We start from the raw sequence: 20,965 nt of genomic DNA on the forward strand, positions 1-20,965 counted from the left end.
AACGCGCGTTAATAACTACACGAATTCCAAAAGAAACATGTTGAAGCAATGATCTGACATGAAGATCAAAGTTTAAGTGCCTATCAAGGGTTACACCAAGAAACTTTTTACTGCTAGACAAAAGTCGAACATGATTTTCAAGCGAAACTGCTAAACTAGTGCTTATGTGTAATTGGGGAGAATGGAATACCATAAATGTGGTCTTACAAGGATTAATGTGCAGCAAGTTTGCTTTAAACCAGGAGAGGACATGATGAAGATCGCTGTTAGATTTTTCATGAATAGAATTGTGAAATTTGTCAGCAGCGAAAATGGTAGTATCATCAGCATATAAAAGACAATTAGAATTGCAAATTACTGTGGGCAGATCAATAATGAATAAAAGGAAGAGTAGAACTCCAAAAATAGACTGCTGTGGTACCCAATTGATTATTTTTATTTATTTATTTTGGTGAAGACCGATAATTGTTAATTTCAACTATTTATGACCAATTACTAATGTACTTGCTAATGAACTGTAAAGGTGGAATAAATTAAAGTTTGTGTAACGTGGTTAATGGATGGTGTCGAATGCTTTTCATCAAATTTTCAGTTGAATTCGTTTGCCTTTCCCAGGATTTCTAGCTTAACTGCATCCTTATTTAATGAGACGTTGGTCTTGGCGAGTTGGAATTGTTAATCCATGTTGTCAATGCATAACATGCACATCAGGACAAAAAATGACTGCAATGTACACAGCGCTGTCAAAAGGTAACCAGGACATAGACGGAGCGCTTTATGGTCTAGTCATTTTTTTTAGCTCGCCTATTCAATATGCCGTTTCTCCATCTACTCTCCATCTACTTTCTGCAACATACTTTCCTCCTTCGTTGTCCACACTGTCAACATAGTCTCTAATGGCTAGTTTTATGGCACAGTTGCTGATTTTCTCCATTATGATGCATAGTTTTTCTGACGTTGCCAATGTCTTTTTAGAGCCCCCTGTCACGAGAATGCAAAAGGCAGGTCTGCTAGATTAGATCTGCATTCGCTGAGGTCTTCATTCGCAATCGTGAACGGTGGCGGGTGCCAGGACGAAGGGCGACCACGCGAGGACGAGCCGAGATTACTAGCAGCTTCGTGCGTGCTGCTTTCACGTGCTCCCAATGGAAGTTGCGTAATGCGACTTGGAGGTGCGCGGCACAGTTGAAACGGTTAAGTGAGCAGTAGCGTGAAACGTTCGCTTTGGGACACGTTTTCCGCTGCCGGCGCTTATCACGCCAGTGCTGTGACCAGAGTTGCAGATTGGCGACTCCGGAGTTGGAATGATTCTGAAATTATTCCACATTTGCAAATACTCGGGATGCATAGGTAATGGAATGATGGCACCATTCTGGCAGGTAGAGTGGGAATGGGAGTTCTAGATCTAGAATTGAGTTGGAATGCGAACTATTAAAGCGCTAAATATTGATTTTAAGCGAAACTACAAAATGAGTAAATTTGCCAGTTACAATAGACTAGACTTGGTCAATGCATTTGCGTTTTTAAGTATTTATTCAATACGGCTCTTTCAGTATCTACTTATATAAGTGACTACATACTTATGCCGCTATAGTTATAAACAACAGGGTATTCTACACTTCTGCTGACGCGGAAACGTTTCTTCGTTACACTGCTGATATGCATTAACTTTCTGGCAGGGAGTAAAGTTTGTTAACTCCTTAGTTTTAGGAAACTCCTTAACATTTAGTTGAGGAGTCAAATTTCATATAATCATTCGGTTTGGCGAGCAAATGCTTCACCTATTACAAAGAGATGTAGGCCAGAAACATTTGCATCCTGGGCGATTCCACGGCGATTTGTAAAATGCGCCGTCTTTTTTTTTTTTTCGTCCGCTGTCAACTATCGGTTGCAGCGTTAAGCCTTGCTATCGCTTTCCGTGCTTCGTCCTCAGGACGAAACTGCTTTTAGAGCGAAAGCTCCACTACGCCATGTCTCTCAAGGTCATTCGTCGGGTCGCAATGACCTTGAGCCGCCGGAGGGCAGATGTGACGTCACGCCACGTGATCCGCTGCGAAGAGCCGTCGCAGCTGCACTCGCTCGGAGCCTCGCCGTTGCGGTAACACGCGACTAGGCGAGGGTTTAACGGCTACTTCGCCGGCGCTTGGTCGCTCAGTCTCGCCATAGATGGCGCATCGGCTGGGCAGTCTGTGCGTGCACTTCAGCACAAGCGACAGGCTGAATTCAATCATCCAGTAGATATAGCTAGACGGCAGGCTGCGAAATGTCAAGCAAAGGCATAGTTGGCTGCTGAAATACCGGGGCAGAGGGAGGCCAGGTTAGCACGTTATAGAGAAGCTATAAGCTATAGAGAAGCGTGCCAAGATCGACGCAACTGCAACTGGCGCTATCGTTCAGCAACACGAACCAGGAGAAGGAGACAAAGCCGTGGATACAAGTAACGTATCCCACAGCGAATGTTTGATGAACCACACCTTTTGGCTGGCGGCAAGCTCGACTGCGATGGTCAGGTTTCACTGCGACTTCGTGGACAACCCGTTCGGCAGCCTGTGTAACGTGTGTGAAAGACTGTGGGCTAACTTTCACGAAACACTTTCTGTATAGTCTTTGCAAAACTAAGCCAAAGAGACCTTTCGCTCGTGATAACTAGGTTTACTAAAGTAAAACCTCAGCAATTTTTTTGTTTTCTTTTTTGTTAGACATTCTGCGCAATGGCTACTGCACTTCTACAACGAAGCCGTTATGAGGAAGCTTTACTTTAGCTCGGCGGCAACTCTGATACAGACATGCTCTTGTGAGACAAACGGTGGACTAACCTTACTTTCTTTTGCATTTGAGAGATAAAGTATTATTCTAGCAAATGGATCATAATTTTTATTGAACCCAGACCGGGTACAGAGGCATCCTAGGGACGTTTAATGGATATTCCTGTTTGGACGTTGGGGACGCCATAAGGATCTACTAAAATGATCCTAAAAGCTCTCATTGAAACACTGAAAGAGGTCGTATGAACGCCCCAGCTATGACTTTTTTTTTTCGATGTCATTGGGACATTATTCGGACGTCGAATCCCGGCGTAGGACTTATTATGGATGTTATTACTAACTTAGTTGTTGATGCTACACTGTGGTGTGGTTGTTGAGCTACGCTACGCAAAGTGCCTCGAGCGGCTAGTCGCACGGTAATTTTGCGCGCATTTGTGGGCTTCTTTCCCGCTCGAAAAAGCACCTTTATGTAGCACGTATTTAGCAGCAGAAAGCTGTATCGGGAGTTTTTCAAACGGTCGTCTTTTGCGCTGGAGCTCGGCTCTTCAACGGTACACCTTCGATATTTGCTACAAGAAGGGTAAGCTTAAGGGCAATGCCGACGGTTGGAGTCGTTGCCCATAGAGTAACGAAAGCCTCATGCTCACTCGGGTTTCCGTGGCATTTTTACGTTGGTATTCTTTTTTTTTTATCCCGAAGTTGTAGTCGATTGTTAGCTGATTTTAGTAACCACGTCTTAACGCTTTCATGAAACGGCTGTTTTTAGTGTTCCGGGGGGAGGATGTGCGAAAGGAATGGGAAAGCAGTAGCGGGTTCTCTCTCTTTTTTTTTTTTAAGCCTGGTGTATCTTGGAGGAGGGTGGCCTTGTGCTCACTGCTTTGTGGTTGTGGGTCCGGCACTGTTCTGGGGTGACTGCTTGCCCAAACAGGAGACGAAATGTTGCGAGACCTGTTTGCAAGTCCACTTTCACCAGACCTGACCAGGGAGAAAAGACACAAGAGCATGCACTACACCCATTTTAACATTGTGGCTTGTATCATCTCCAACCAATCTGCTTTGCCGGTTGCCATTTCATGCTTACATCTACTTTCGATTGGTAGAGCCAACGATTTTTTGCATTTCGCCTCCATCGAAATGCGGCCGCCGCGGCCGGGATTTGATCCCGCGACCTCGTGCTGAGCAGCGCAACACCATAACCGCTAAGCCACCGCGGCGGGTAGAACCGCCTTAAGGAGGCGCCACGCAGCGGGGCGCCATCTCTCGAGGCGACGCAAAACCCGCGCCGCGGAACTCGCGGACCGCTGGCGTTCAGCGCCAAAAGATAACAAGGGAGTGTATAGTGCCCTGTATCCGCTTTTTGAACGTCGATATTGGAAATGAATTAAACTTCAGCGTACTATGAGTTACAACTTGAGTGATACTGTGAGCAAACATTAGGAAGAACTCGGAAGCAATATTTTTTGTAACTTGTTTGGCTAGTAACTAGCGTGGGTAATGTGGTCCTGTTCAAAGGGTTGGGGCCGGAGAACGCAGTTTTTCACGTTTTGACTGGTTGCCGGGTGATCTCGTTTTGTTCTCGCAGTTCTCGCAGTTCGCAGCACTTTTTCGCACTGCGTTCCTCGTTCAGGTACCCCGTCCACCATTTATGCGGCGGCTGCCAACTCTTTGGTAAGCCTCCGCAAGGTTCGCCCCGACATCGACGTAGTTTCAACTCCACTCCAAGAATTAGTAGACATCCTTACCCCAGGCCTCCCTCCGCATTGCCAAATGTATGACCTGTCCATTCACAGGCCAAACTGGAAGCTCATCACGGCTAGCTTCCTCGACGCTAGGCGAGCCACCTTTATGTATCGCCTGGCGCGAGGGTGCCTGCCGTTGGGCTACAGGCCCTTCACTGCCGTCCCGGTTAGTGGAGTGTGCCCGTTCTGTGGCGCTCGTGAGGACACGGTTCATGCCTTTACGCAGTGCTTGCTTCCTGCAGCTCTTCTCTGTAGGATCGCTAGTCTTTTTAATCTCCCAGGCATTCCTTATCAGACAGTCCGATTTTTGCACCCTTTGCCTAATCAGGCGGTCAACCAGTTCGTGCTTCTCCTCGCTGAGTGCTCCTACCAAGTGTGGTTGGCACGACGCGATGCAGTTTTCGGGGGGAGGGCGCCGGGCCTTCACGAAGTGCTTGCGAAAGCACGGAAGGAGGTCTGGTTCCATCTCACCCGGGAGCGGCACCGCTTGGGCGAGAAGAAGTTTCTCGAAGTGTGGGCCCGTCCTGCGGTGATTTTTGATGAGTCAGGCGGAAAGCTTTCCATTAAGTTATGATGCATGCTCCTAAGGTCGCTCGACTCGGCCGTGTGCGCCAGTCGATCTACGGGGTTTTGTCTGGTTCAGCGGAACCCAGAGCTAGAACCGGTGGTGGCGCACCCTTGGTTGGTCGCGCTGCTCCGCGGACGGCTTTGGTACTCTGCATGGTTGTATGCCTTGGCCTTTTTTGCGCCGAGGCAGTCCGAGGGTCATTCAGGCTTAAGTCCTGTAAGACCGACATGGCTGTTTGTGTGTTGTGTGCGGTAACTCTGTGTTGCTGCACCACAACAGCCCCCTTGTCCGGGAAGGACCGTTGGCCCGAACCAAGTCCCCCCACCCAGTCAGCCCGGGTTGTGGGGGAGTACCGGGGTCAATGTATCGAATGATGCTGGGTTGATGAGTACACGAAAGCTCATGGACGCGGCGCCTTCAAAGGTGCCAAGTCCTCTTCCCATCTGACAACGGTATTCTCGTTTGAGTTCCCGGATAACAGCTCTGGCTTTTAGCTCAAGGTCACTTGAAGGTCGCCGACAACGGGAGCTAAAAGCATTTCATGCTGAATAACAGGATTTAACTGACGTTTTGGTCGGAGCCCAGCCGAAACGTCAGAAAACTTCTGTTATTTTTCCTACGAGCTTCTATTCTGTGCTCTCTATATATATATATATATATATACACGTTTTGTATAGACTCATATCACATACGCGCCATTCTAAGCTCTCCCGTCCCCTCTTTATCTCTACCACATGACTGGCTTCGCACACGTACACTTCCACTTTGGCACTCCTAATTCTAACCAATTGAAAAAAAAAATACCGCGCAAGGAAGTTGTCTGTTCGATTCAGTTATGCGCGAGGTAACATGTATTTTATAAGCACTGATATCACGTTTCAAAGTAATGAATGCGGTTCTCCGAAGCAGGTTGTGTTGCTGGCCGATATTTCCGTGATATTTTACACGAACCACGTCGCCACTCGCCGACCTTCTTCGAGGCCTTGAGGGACGCTCCTTGTGTCACTGTAAAACTCGGGCTCACCCGATGGTGAGCTGCTTAACATGAATTGGATCGCCGCAGGCAACGAACCAAACGAATCCCACTTGGTTCCGCGCGTTTCTTGTGAGCGACACGTTGTCAGAGACGTTCTGTCGGCACGGGCACTTCCAAGTTCATGCGACGACGACGCTCGCCTAACCGCGCGGCCGAGAGCCGGGCTGCGCGGTGACTCAACGTACACGTGTCGGTCGACTCGCCATCATGCAGCTGGCGCGTCCTTTGCGTAGAGGCGCTTTGTACACCTCCTCGCCGAGTACGCACCGTTGTTGTTTCGCGACCCACGGAACGACCTCCCCGCGTTTTCTGCTGCCACCGTACGTGGAGCGGACAGCTATCCAATCGTGGAATGGAAGGCAGTCGCACCTGTTGGCCGCCCGGGTGCGTCCGCTGTGCGCGCAGTAGCAGCAGCAACAGCAGCAGATTCGCGCGCGCGCGCCTGGGTGTCACTGGATGCTGCAGGAAAACGTTGGCTGCAGCCGCTTAATTGGTCTACGCTTTGAAGATGTGTGCAACCGGTCGTCGAGGGGGGTTTTCTTTTTTTTTTCCTTGCCGCTCTCGTCTCCAGCTTCCGGCGAGAGCAGGCGAGGGGAGAGTACGGTGCGACGGCTGGCTCTCTTGCGGGGCGATATGAGCGCGCGGCGTCAGCACGGCCGCCGACGAGCTCGGGGCGCATGCTGCGAGTTAACTCACCGCCGGAGGTCAGCGACAGTCGAAGATGGGCGCCGTGACAACGCCTCGGGAGGCTGCTCTCCAGCTGGAGCCGCTCGTGTGCCCCTCCAGCGAGTGCGATCCACAGCCGGTGCAGGGTATGCCAGCCGGGACAATTAAAACGCGTTCCGCGCGCATCGAGGCGAACGCAACAGTGTTGGTGTTTTTTGTCGCGCGATCATTCGTAATTCGAGAAGCGTGTCAACATTATTGGTTTGAAGGTTGAGGGAAGGTTAAGCACAACAAAAAAAAAACAAGGACAACGTATGAGAGGAAACAGACAGAATGGACTTCTCGGTCAGTTGTCTTGCGCTCAACTTTGTCTCAGTTTTCGAAAATGTACAAATTGGCCCAATTGTTTTCATAAACAACTATGTATAGTATACGAACGGTTGCGTCTGAGGACCGTGCCTCTCATACAGACCACAAGGTCGCTCGCCGGCGCAAGCTTGATGACAGAACCGTGTCCCATGTATGCTTATACAGGGTGTCCCAGCTAACTTTAGCCAGAGTTTAAAAATATGCAGATGCCACGTAGCTGGATAGAACAAAGATAATGTTGTTTGCCGTCGCTTGGAGATACTCAGACTATGTTTTTCATTTCGCCGAATTAGATAATTAGTCGAAATTAATAATTAGATAAAATGCGCGCAGCACTTTCACGCTCTATAGACATACTTCAAGATCAGAACCTCAGAGGAGTGCGCTGTTTCAGTTTAGTCGTATACATCTCAGAAACAAGACATGCCTGTTTAGAACGAACACGCACAGGTGGCATTTGCAACGTGGCTTATCGCGCGGTGACGCGCACGGATGGTGACGACCAGCTGCGGTGAATCAGTGGCTACGGCATTCCGCTGCTGAGCACGATGTTGAAGGTTCAATTCCCGCTTCCGCGGAGGCAGCGTTGCGAGGGGAGAGGGTTGCGAAAACGCTCGTGCACCGAGCTTTGTGTGCGAAGGTTGGTGAATTCCAGATGGTTAAAATTAATCCGAAAGCCTTCACTCTGCGCCTCTCTGTATAGTTCGTATAGTTCGTGTATTGCTTTGGGGCGGGCGTTAGGCTGTTTATTAAACGGGCCCTGCAACGCCGTTTTTTGGCGATACCATATTTGCTCTAGATCTATTCGCAGCGTCTCGCAGAACACAGAACAGAGTGAATTGTGAAAGTTGACCCCACGCAAAGCCTAGTTGTCGGTCAGAGTAAATTCAAAATGCAAGCAAAATAAGAGTTACCCTCCATTTGAATCTTCGCGGCTTTAAGGTGCCCCTTTCACTCTCCCACAACGTCATATGGTCATCAGCGGAAGTCGGCAGCGCCATGGTTGCCAAGCCTGCTCGGCCTGTTGATGGCGTTCCAAGGCCCTGCGTTCATTCGGTGCGCTGTAATCTAGTTGGCCATGACGTCACCTTTATGGTTACAACAGCTTCCGCGAGGCGGCCGTAGGCGCGCCAAAATGCTAAAGCCCCTCAATCTCCCAAAGTAGCGCCATTCGCTTCCCTCCTCCTCCGCTCGGCGCGGCCTCGATGGTGGCGCCGCCGGTGGTGGGCCTGCCGTAGCAGACGACGGCTAACACGCTACGGGAGGAAATCCGCAGAAAAGTTCGTTCGAGCCCTGCGGAGCAGTTTTTTCAATCGAGATCTTTCTTCGTCAGTCGGTAACGGGCCTTTAGAATTTCGTGTTAGAATTGCGGAAGAAATAGAGAAAATGACCATTATTCAAGGCGTATTTAAAGCGTAAAGCGCGCGACGTTGAGAGTTCGTGTTGCTGAAACACGACGCAAGCACGCGGTGTACTCAAACACGCGCGTAATTACCAATGTTTCAGGTGTTGACAGCGTGAAAGTATGTGTACGTGGTTTCGTAGGTTCATTCACGTACCTGCAGGACACTTTTGTTCGGTCGGCGCGTGAGAGATTCCGGCTGTGTGCGGTCAGCAATGCCTGGCAACAGGGCCGTTTTTTTCATTGCGCGGTACTTTGGTAATCGTGACGATATATTGTTTTTTTTTTTACAAGTACTGCTCCAGGAGAGCACATGTAATGGCTAACGGAGGCTTCTGAAGAGCACGTAACATTACACTAATGCAGGCGTCGCAGGGAGTGTTCGCGTAAAAAATTGGCTGTCCGCGATCTTATACCCCCTTGGCATGCACATGCTTCGGCGAGCCCCATCCAGCCCTGGTTCTAGCTTTGGTGTTCCCGTTGCCGCTTTGGTGCCCTGGAGGCGCCGTCAATAATACTAAGTAATGACAAGTTGTTACAACTAGTAAATAAAATTTATTGAAGAAATACAATCGCGCCGAGGAAGCCAACTTCTAAAGCAGCGCTAGCGCGCGAGTATTATGAAACGCCAACGAGGAATTTACCGGCCCACGTACGACTCTACGACCGAAGTGCACGTTAAACATCCCCAGGTGAGCTAGATAAAGTTATCCGGTGCCATCCACTACGACCTCCATCCTTCGGAACGTTAAAAACGTTAATCACCACAAACCAAATCAATACTTGCGGGCGTACATTCGAAGCTAAAAGACTGCATCGTAAGTCATAGTGAGCCTTGCAAAAGCGTCGAGAATGTGCTAACTTCTGGTGGAGCTCAAAACACACCCTGAATAAAGTCGCTTTTATGTCACAGGCCAGCTGCAGATGCGTGCATTTCACCGCAAGACGATACTACATGAAACAAAGAGAGCACATTCGAAAAAAAGAAAGTCAAACAACGCGCTAAAAACCCCGCAGAGCATGAACACACACTTGTTCGAAGCGGAAGGCGTGAACTAGGCTCAAAATAAGAGGCCCTTACTTCACTAAGCCGTGCGTTCATTGCCACTTCCTCGAGGTCAGCCCGCCCGATCCTGCGAATCCACACTTCTTTTTGCGTTGTGCCCGCCGAACGGCAAAGCAAAAAGCTTTTTGCCCTCGCTGTGTCTGTTGCGGCAACCGAAGGCGCAGCAGCATGGCATCGCAATTAAGTTCTCGGCCCTGCACGTTCTATTACGCTAACGCACTCCGTCAGTCCGCCTGCCGTACTTTCGTCGCGCAGGCCCAACAATGGAGGTCGGCGCGCGCTGGAAAGAAAAAATATACAAAAGCGCGGCGCCTGCTCCGCGCTGGAAAAAAAAAAATATACAAAAGCGCGGCGCCTGCTTCCATGTGACACAGATTGGCCAATGGGGGAGCGGAGGAGGCTGGGGCGACAGGGGGCGCGGAGGAGGACGCGCCAGGGTGAGCGGGGTGGCGGAAAGATCTAAGAATGGCGCTACTTTTGAAAAATTGAGGGGTTTTACAATATGCTCGACACGCGATGAGTCGTTTCCATAGTTGCAACGCCTCGCCCCTGGCTGTGCCATACTTAAGATCGTTGCAAAACGCAATGCCGCGGATTTTCTTTTTTTCGCATACTCGCAAGCATTGCGTGAACGCAAATCGCACATTAATTTTTTTTAACGATCATATAATAATAATAATAATAATATGATGATGATAGCAACTTTATTGTACCGCCGGATAAGGAGGCCCCCTACTCCTCGTACCCGGCACACAGGCCTTGGGGACGTGGCACGGGACCTCCGATGATAGGCGCTTTCCCACGTCACGTTCTGTGTATGAAGCGCACAAGATCGCCGCCTCGAGGCGATGCCATCGGTGCCGCTCAACAAGCTTTTCCCGGCGCGCTGCAGGGCGCCTTTAAAACCGTGAATTAATATCGGTCCGTGTCGTCTCTTGAATTAGTCGTGCGTGAAGGAGCTCTCCCAGTTCTTACACTGAAGAGCTGCTGCCGTAGGACTCGTGACAATGTTACCAGATAATTTCTGGAGTAACGTGTCATGTTGCCACCGTTCTTCATAAATTTTAGTTTACGTTCGCGATTTAATTACCATGTCTACGTGCTTCATGTGTTTCTTTTTTCTATGTGGTTGTCAAGTATCTAGTCAAGCCCTTTACACATATCATGTCGTCCACTTCGCTTCGCTCCGTTTGCAATGTGCCGCACGAGACAGATTGTCCGCGCCAGCCACGCTACTCACAGCGTTCTCTTCCTAATATAAACCGTGTGCCTATACAATCAGGATACAGTATATCGACACGCGAAATGAAAACACGTACAGAGCGGCGCTCAAATTTCGCATTAGGGAGTATCGTAATGGTTGGATAATTTTTTTTTTCTAGATCATATTATGTTTCTTCCAATTTATTTCCGGCCTGAATCGTTGCAATGAATGAATCTTCTATTTTTCTTTCACATGCATTTTGCATTCGTGTATTCTGACTACTAACTTATGCACTATAGTTTTGCTGCTAGTTTTACCTTTTTCTATCTCTTCGTTTCATTCCTGTGGTTATTATTAATGTGTCTTCTTTACAACTACTCAATACCGGAGTCATGGTTTATCCCCATTTATGCCTGCCGTGTTTAAGAATCACCGTCTTCGTCTTTGACGGTTTTGCAAACACTAGCATCCTAGGGAATCTGTTTGCTTATTTATTTATTTATTTATTTATTTATTTATTTATTTATTTGTTTGTTTGTTTATTTATTAGCAGAATACTGCGGAATTGGAGGCAGAATTCCTCGAATTCTGCCTCCAAGCCGAAGAAGAATTCAGCAAAGAGAAAACAAAAAAACATATCTGAGTTACGAACACAGGCAACGGTGATATATATGGGAAGAAATAACTGTTTCAATAGTAAAAACATTACGCAGAATGCAAACATAGATATATAATAAAGAAATAGTGTCAATAAAATCAATATTAACATCACAAACATGCCGACGTCGTAACTAAACCGACAGCAAGGAACCACACAGGCGTATTATAACTTAACAAGCTCAATAGTTAGAGTGCTCTCTGTTCAGGATGGTCAGCACATCCCGTGTATGTCTTTTATACTCTCGTGCAACTTACGTGCACCGAGCTCTTACATGAAGGTTTCTGAACGTGCTGTCGATGCTTTTCTTCTTCTTCCTCCCTCATTATATGCCGTCGGCGCGGCGCGTGATATGCAGTCGAAGCAAACTTCTTCCAGCTTATGCTGTATCCACGCATTTCTTGAAAACCGGATGCGGGTAACTGTTTTTGCTGAATCAGCTGGGGCGTCCAATAGATGGGTCTCGCTCTGTAGACAGGTTGATTTAAGTGCGAGACGGGTCGTTCGAACGTATGATTCAGTTCAGGATTGCATCTAGCGATCTAACAATTTCTTTGTGCCGTCTCAGCGATTATTAGAAACGTTGGCGGTCCCCGTGTGGGTATACTGTGGGCACGGAAGGATCGATTTTCGCGTAGAAGGTACGTCTGTGAATTCAGTGATATCGCATTGCAAGACACGATTATTATAAAATCAGATACACAATGTTGCTGCAAGTGCGTGAACGTCGTCAATGAGAATATATATATATATGAATCAACTGATCAGTCCATCAAACAAACAAGCAACCTATATCGTATTCGCAGCACCTGATTTTGTTTCTCTCTTCCGTTGGCTTCCTCGCAGTTCAGCGTGGGAGTGAAAGCAACGTTTCCTTCCGGTATGTTTTGACCGCGTGGGATTGTTTACCATGTACCTATATCTAAGCACACGTGAATTTTCCTTTCTCTCTTTTTTTTTTTTTTGCATACCGCCGTCATCGGAGTGTGGCTGCCGCGGCCGCAATCAAACCTGCGACCTCGAGCTCAATAGCGCAACGCCATATAGCCACTCAAAGAGGAAAGAAAGCGTAGGAGAGCGCTTGGAACCCGGATCAGTTGAAGAGTGTGCGGCGGAAGTCACGTGGTGTTTTTCGCAAAGGAGCACTGGTACTGGTGTGCCAAACGTCAACGTTTGGCGACTGGCGCTTTTAGAACTATCGCAATTGAAAGCTTATACGTAGAATCAAATGAGTGGACACTCCATCTACAGAGAACATACATTAGACTCATATTTTCTCATCCCTTTGCCCCTCCCCCGGTACAAGGCAGCCAACCGGAGATAGTCTCTGGTTAACCTCCCTGTATTTCCTTTGCATTTCTCTCTATCTTTCTCAAACTACGCTCTAATGACGCACATCCATGCTCTAATACCGTTAACGATATGACGTGTGCTACACTTTTCCGTAATCGTCCCTCTGTAAGACAGCCTTTCTCGCTGCGTGTGAGGGAGCTTAGCGATGAAATGCATGTCCAACTCCTCAAACATCGCTTAATGCATCCAACTAAGCTGCTACCCCCTTGGGAGTGGCAGGTGGTGGAATGTGACATACCCTTTATAGAAGTTACAAAGCACGATCCAGAGCTCGAAATCCGAATGCATTTCCGAGAACTACAGTACACGCACTCTTGCACAGAGTTCTACACAGACGCATCGAAGTCACAGGCCGGTGTGTCCTATGCAGCCGTCGACTCATCCTTCTCAGAATTCGATGAATTGCATCCGGAAACAAGTATATTTACGGCTGAGGCCTGTGCACTATCGTCGGCTGTGAAGCAAATACGGAAATCGAAACTTCAAGAAGCAATTATATATACAGACTCCCGAAGCGTCGTGAAGGCCTTGATATTACTCTGTAAGCACAAAAATCTCGTAGTTAATGAACTCTATTCCGTCTTGTGTAGAGCGTACATATCTAATCAGCATGCCATTATATGCTGGGTGCCTAGCCATAGGGGCATCGAGGGTAATGTTCTGGTGGACCAGATGGGCACGTCAATTGCATCGCAAGCAGTTAATCCTACCGCTGATGTCCCTGTCACAGATCTGAAGCCTTTCTTACGAGAGAACTGCGAAACCACTGAACGCATGTGGGACGCGATAACAAATAAGCTGCACGGGATAAAGCCACAGTTACGTTCCTGGCCCACTGCAAAAAAAGCACGCTAAACACATGTCCTATTCTGGGATGACAGAATAGGACACACATTGGCAGCCGTAATTTTCTACTCACTAGAAACGAACCTCCAAGCTGTGGTACAAGCAGGGAGAGGCTGACCGTCCTCCACCTCCTCCTGGAGTGTTGGGTAGCCGAATCTGAGAGAAAGAGACATTTTTTTTTTTTTTTTTACCATACCGGCAGCACATCCCTCTTCATCTTGTAATGTTTCTCGGCCCAGAACCGTTTTTTGTTACTAGTATAGTACTAGGTGACCTGAAACATGTTGTCTTGCATGTTATTAGCCACATAAATTCGTAGCGCATCCTCTATTCGGAGGATGCCGCTGCGATAGTAGTTTTGTATAGCACATGCCTCCAAGCCCTTGTGTCTCAAGGGCACAGGTGAGGCAGTAGTGCTCTAGCCAATTTTTGCATCTGACATATTTTGTATATCGTATCATTTTTAGCAATGCATTTTAGTGCTCATAGTACACTTCATAGTCATCGCCATAATCTTAGACGTAGACATTACGCACTTTAAAGCGACTATTCTTTAAGGCCCCTTTTACAGCCACGTCACATCAACTTCATCAAATTCGTCACTCCACTGCGAAGTCACTAAAACTGGCATGGCACTCTTTGGCCATAACTGCCCCTTAAGCCACTAAACACACATTCAACGTTGCCATAGCAACCGCGCTCCTGAAGCTCTCGCTGCTACTCTCGGCCTCTTGAAAGCAAGACAAAGTTTTCCAGCCCATGTCTTTCCATTCGCAGCACATTCTGTTCGCGATACAGGCTGACTTTGGAGTGTGGTGTGTAAGCTTGAAACTTGTGTTTTGCGTCTGTGAGTGTGAGTGTCTGCCGGCACCAGACACTCAAGTAATCACGGCGCGGGTCTTCGTCGTCTTCTTCAACGTGCCACGGAAAAACGCAGGAGCGCGTCTGCTTCGCTAAAACTGTCTCATAATTTTCGCAGGTTTTGTTCTGACGCGCGTCAGCAGCACACACTTCCGGCGGCTCGTAGCAATGCAAGTCCAAAGCCGTGCCTATCTGCTCCACCGAGCTGATTGGAGGCGGACAGGGCGGTGGCACACCAACACGGCTGCACTTCCGGCTTCAAAAACGTGACTCGGGGCCTCTCCAATTTTGTTTCTCTCCTCCATGTAGCCACTGAATTTCCACGGCGGGTAAAGCTTGCGACTGCTTGATGAAGATGGAGAAAGAAAATGTCACTCTAGGCACGTACCATCACACGTTCTTTGAAGCGCAAGCCAGGCGGTCAGGCTCAATGCGCAGCGATTTGTGGAGCGAGGAGACCCTTGCTAGCAAATACAAAAAAAAAAAATCATCGTTACCTCTATGTAAGTGGCTGCCTGACAGCTGTTCATGACAGTTTCGAGGAAAACTGTACCCTATGGTTGAGATGGCGCCGCGTTTAAATAGGGCAGTTTAAGGAAGGTCTAAGCCGTTGACATCCTTTGCAAACGGGGCCCCACCATGGACTGACCGTGAAAGGGACACGTATCTCGCCATGGAGCTTCGCATGTAAAGCCTCCAAAGCGAGCCATGCTTAGTCCTAGGTTTCCTTCCCCTCACTCACTTGCTCAAGAAGGCCTTCAGCAATAACCTAAAAATTTTTATTTTATTAGTCCAGGCCAACGTGTAACAAAATATGTATTGTGTACGTGTGTACACAATATTGTGTACGTGTAACAAAATATGTAGTTAGACAATGTAGTTCATGCATAGTATTCAATTTACGAAATACACAACAGACCACCCCGACAAAAAACAAAACAAAGAAAACAAAGCAGACAAATAAACAATGCGCCTTTGTTGTTGTCTTCCAAGTGCCACCTCCCTTTCTTTTTCTCGCGAATTTCGTGAATTGAGGGTTCTTTTTTTTCCATGTGTGCTTGGTCTCCCGTTTTCGCGGCCTTTGTTTACGTCGCATAGAAGCTGCCATCTCCTCTGTTGACTGCAGGATGGTGCGTTCTACGCGACGCGTTATCTCCGTTTTGCCCGGTCACAGCTGCAGCAGAGCTACAGATTCGCAGATTCCGGTGCCCTGTCTGTGTACACACACGTATATACCTTACTTCTCCGGCTCTACGGCGCGCGTCTCCTAGGGCGGTCCCGTTGTTATTCTTCGTGACAGCGTTTCCTATCGGAAGCGATGCTTACTCCGCATCGCGCTTTTCGCTGACGTTTCCGCCAGACTTTGACCTCGACGCTTGTAACTATCGGAAACCAATGTTTGTCCCCTCACGCTGCTCCCGGAGAGCGAGGCCCGAAACACCGCCGGGTCATGAAATCCATAGGAAACTTTTGAGGAAAGGAAGTGCGCCGGCGCTTTCTTCTCTCGGGAGAGACACACAGTACGTGTACATCGAGGGAGCTTTCAAGTGCCTGTCCTCGGACCTTTCGGCGCATGGAGCAGGCCGTTGCTGTTGAGTTTAAAAAGCGACACAAGATAACGCCGTGCGCTGCTGGGAAAGCTACGGGTGCCGTCAGCCATAGCGTTTCTCACAGTTGCCCAGAAGGAAAAAGGACGCTGCGGTGCAGCTTTATGTAGAGTCATTGAAACTTTAGTTGTATTTATACGAGACTGTCATGAAGGGGGGCTTCGGATTCGCGGTGTTCTACGGTAGGCCAGGACGCACTGAATATCCGTCTGCCGAACACCGCATCTCTCAAGAGTGGCGAAGTCTCTACTAAAGCATAGTGTAAAAGGCTGATTTTTTCTCTATAGATATGTAAGATTTTTTTTTCTTAATGAAGCAGGAGTTCTTGCGCGAGGTGTTCAATAGGTGAACGCCCTCTGTAGGCGTTCACCTATTGCGTTCACAAGAATTGAGTAGGCTCACGATCGGCTTCATTCGCGTATATCTGCTTGTTATAAGTTATGTGAAAGAAACAATACATTATGTATAACTGGGCAACCAATACCTTTTATGAAGGTTCCCATTCCAAGAAGGCTTTATTTCCGCAGACATGACCATGTTTTAGGGCAAGCAACATTCAAGATAATTCGAGCCATCCAATACCCGGTATTGCCATGGTGGCACAGTGACCGCTAGAAAACTCGCCAGTGCCGCCACATTTCTCTCTGGGCGGATATTATTATTATTATTATTATTATTATTATTATTATTATTATTATTATTATTATTATTATTATTATTATTATTATTATTTGATATGAAAACAGACAGACATAGAGAGAGGGAGAGAGAGATGGAAATAGGGAAGGAGTAGGCTGGCACCGAATGGGGCACAAAAGTACATATTGAGAGGAACTGTAGCTTCAGCCAATCGTGAATGGGAAGTCTTGGAGAGAAAAGACGGGCTTGCCCAATGTGCGCTGCTCCTTGTATGATTCTTCGGTGAAACAGCGTGGCACATAGGCAGATTATTGGCTAACCATAAGCGAGCCTCGTGCTTCTTACCACTAAGTGTTTGGCTGGTAGCTTTTAAGTACTCCGAATCGCGCAAATAAGACGGCCGGCTATAAGCGACTGTTCCGGCTAATCTGCTGGCTCGTTCGCACTCGAGCACGTTTTGTTGAGAATAAGTCTAATCGATGTGTGTCGTACTTGTCGATGCAAGACCGAAAAAGTAATTGTCGCACATGTACGGTGCCTCAATACAGTCATCTTCCCCCGCTCCGTGCAGGATGGCGACATTCTGTGAACGGTTCGATGCCGAGAATAACCTCTTAAAAAGAATTATCTCTGCGCGCTCTGCCATGTTCGAACCCAATCAATTCGGGTTGGCAGCTTTCTGTGCGTGATTTCTACAGGCGTGAGCTTGCTCTGTGTGCAATATTCCTGTATAAAGGATAAATTAACTGCAGCTTTCGATGGACAAAGCAGCGTGTGTCACCTTTAGCCGTACTTTTAGCAAATAATGTGTATTGGCCAAGCAGGATAATCACTTGGGAACACAAGAAGCATGAAAATTCGTTAACTTAGATAACATTTTTAGTGCAACTGGCGGTGGTCTGCTCCGGACCACCGTAAATTGCGCTCCGCTTGTCGGAAGAGGCAGGGCGTGAGACGAGTGAACTCCTGAACACATTGCACTGTGGTGAACGTGGTTTAAAACATGGATACCGGACCTCAAAGAGCTGCGACGTATATGTTGACACATTTTTCTTCCATTTACCGCTAAATCGCCTCTGATTTTAGAGCGCAGCTATTGGGCGCCCGTTCCTTCGGCGAGTGCCGGCGTTGTTCCTCGTAACCGAGCGAACGAGCACAGCGAAAGATGAAAGCGAACGCGAAGCGCAGCGGGGGATGAAAGACGCGAGGAGGAAAGCGCATGAGGAGGGTATGGCGAACGGGTGTGAGGGAAAGCGTAGTGCGGCGACGGTGCTTACGAGATGGCGCTAGCGTTGCGCGCGTCGTCTGCGAAGACTGTCAGCGGCGGCTGCTGTGAATCGCGCCCACGCGTCACCCACGTGCTGGCTCTCGTGATGTGCAGATTAGCGAGGCAGTGCAGCCACACTTCGCTCCGTTTGCAACGTGCCGCACGAAACAGATTGCTTGCTCCAGCTAATATATCGCAAGAATGAAAACACGCAAGAGCAGCGCTCAAACTTAGCATTGGGGAGTATCGTGATCTTCGGTGAGTTTCATTTTTTATGATTATTTTTCTTCACTTTCGCTATCAAAGCTGTCTCTCTCTTTTTTTTTTTTTTGTCAGCCTTTCGCAACGCATCCACTCATACTCCAAATTTAAAATTTTGCACTGAGGCTGCTCTATATCTAAACTATATGAAACTGGGCTTCTTACGCGTTACAAATTTCGTAGCATTTTGTTTCTATGAATGAGAGGAAGAACACGGTGATCCTCAGGCGCAGGTATCACGTTTCCCCTTGAGGAAACAGGGAGCCTATGCCTTTTTGACCTGCCACCAATACAAAGACACATCTAGGGGAAGTCGCGTAAATTTTTGGGATGCCATTCTTGACGCACAGAGCAAATGATTATCACGTAAAAGCTTCTAGGTTTTACAAAATAAGATGCGCATAAAGTCCTTGTAGGGATATAGATACGTTTTAAAACAACATAGAAACAACACATTTAAGAATTCACTTTATTATTCCGGTGCCGAGAGTATTTTATCTGGGAAAATTATCTCAAAATTCCGTTGTCATCTAAATCGCACTTACGACGCAAGACGAGCTTATGAGGGCTATGACGTGACATTATTTTCCTTTTTTTTTGCGTAGAGAAAGATCGGAGCCCCTATAATAGAAAGAAAGACAAAGATTACTGGCAATCGTTGGAGCGTCTTAAATAATTTACTGCAATACTTGTTTCTGCGCGTTTTCAGAAAGAAGCTGCTTGATTACTGGAAGGTAGCATGGCGCGAATATTAACTGTGAAGCAAATCGTTCCGCTTGTTTTCACTCGTTCAAAAAATGCCAAGAACAACGGGAACATAAGGCTTCCTGTCGTAGCATTTTGTCGTAGCAGGTAAGAAAGCAGCCTTAGTGTCGGTGACGATAATAGGGAACTATATATATCGAGGTTGTCATATCAAATTCACATCTACACGCAACCGGGACAAAAACACCGCGTAGACATATTCCGTCAAAAGCCACGAACCGAACGCTGCGTCCGTCTCTTCGTTTTGTTCCGTTTATGTGCTACTTTTCTAACTTTTCTTTTTTTTTTCATGTTAACCGCTCACCAGTAGCTCACCTCTTTGTCCGACTACAAATTTCAAGCCTGCGCATTACGCGGCCTGTACAAGGGTTTTCAGCCAATATGTAGAAAGCAGAAAGCCGACGGCACTCGGCGTGTTCATCCTAATTGCTAGGCATGCCTGGCTGTGAGAGGGACACCCTTTCGAAAAGGCGTCCCACCGCTTCACACAGAGGCGTGAGAATTGCCTCTGTGTGAAGATATGTTGGGCTGGATAACTTGAAACGCCAAAGCACCGTTAAATTGCGGTGTAGGCCGATAGGAATCCGTAAAGGCCAACCGCGTCGCACGCGGCTAGCCGACGTCTGAGCTCCCTAACAACGGCGGTGTTGGGCTGTTGCTTGCCTTCAAACAGAATCTTCTGCCGACAGCTTGCCGCTTTTTCCAGCAAATGTCGTTTGGAAAGCAGGAAATTAAATTTGCGCGTTCACGTTGCGATTCGCACTATTTAATTCCATTTGACGAAGCGCACTATACAACACTGAACGAAACAATGTTCGACATGGTCTCGAGGGTGAATTAATTGCACAGTTAACAGTTTATACCGGATGGCACGTAGATCCCTTTTCCAAGCAAGCTCCCTCCGTATTCACCGGCAATGTTGAAGCGAGCACCAAATAGGACTGTTTTTGCTAGTCTGCAGCAAAACTTGTATTCTATACTGTCTCACCGAAGCGCAACCTTGGAAGAAAAAGGTAATATATCTAGAGGGGCACGAGAAAAGGGCTATAACAAGCGTAGTACATTTGCTGCCACTCGTTCTCAAAGTGTTGAAATGCTAACCAGGCTTTTTGGATAATGGGATTATAATGACATTTTATTTTGAAAAGCAATTCAGTGTATCTTCGTGAATACGGCAAATTTTGTTACAAGCATTAATTACACATGGGAAGCCAAAGGTCTGCGTAAAACGGCTAACAGGAATGTGTCGGAAGCTTACGCAATGTAATAAAATCGCAATCTTTGACTTTCTAGGACTTCGAGCAGGACAAATGTACACGCACTAAATGAAACTTCCGTTCATGAGAAATGGCATCGCACTGTCGTCCGTGGCGGTGATTCCTCACGTATAAAAAATTCGCTGAGCTCCGCGAGTCAGCATGCGTCCATGTCCGGCATTAGAATTCGTGACTATCGGCTGAAACAATGACAGATACCGACACGCTGGATGCTGGCACGCAGGGGCAGCATTCTCGATCAATAGCTGTCGGCGTTGTCACATTCGGCGCACGGCTATCGTTTACGCCATGAAGCTGGAAGAACGCACGTCGCTACAATGCGAAGACACAAGGAGGCTATATACTAACACTTCCGGAGCGTCAGCGGCTGCTGCCGCCTGCGGCGGTGGCGCGTGGATGGAGGGGCTTTAGCCTACGGTAGCGAGTGAGGCCACCGGTGGCCATATTGACCGGGGCAAAAGATAGCGGGCCCAGCATATAGGCAGCCGCGGAATATGCGCGGCATTCGAGTGCGTTTTCGGTTCCCCGATCAAAACTTGCTTAAAAAATATTTCTCTCACTTAACTATTTTACTTACGATTATTCAGTTTAGTTACAGTAATATATATACTAAATT

At 47.7% G+C, this 20,965-nt stretch overlaps 1 protein-coding gene across 4 annotated transcripts in view; it reads left to right on the forward strand.

Moving 5' to 3' along the window:
- The window catches only part of LOC126531004 (solute carrier family 2, facilitated glucose transporter member 8-like), a 60,453-nt gene that overhangs the window by 19,055 nt on the left and 20,433 nt on the right, over positions 1-20,965 (forward strand). Inside the window, exon 1 of one of the 4 annotated variants that reach the window (XM_050178361.2) lies at positions 5,745-6,920. The exons of 2 other annotated variants lie outside the window; for them this stretch is intronic. In XM_050178361.2, coding sequence (XP_050034318.1) covers positions 6,830-6,920 — 91 coding nt within the window. In that variant the 5' untranslated portion in view covers positions 5,745-6,829. Of the gene's footprint in view, positions 1-5,744; positions 6,921-20,965 lie in introns of those variants that run through there. One more of the 4 variants, XM_050178363.2, reaches the window with a different exon arrangement.

Source organism: Dermacentor andersoni, chromosome 5 (assembly GCF_023375885.2).
Source record: "Dermacentor andersoni chromosome 5, qqDerAnde1_hic_scaffold, whole genome shotgun sequence".
Classification (NCBI taxonomy): Eukaryota; Metazoa; Arthropoda; class Arachnida; order Ixodida; family Ixodidae; genus Dermacentor; species Dermacentor andersoni.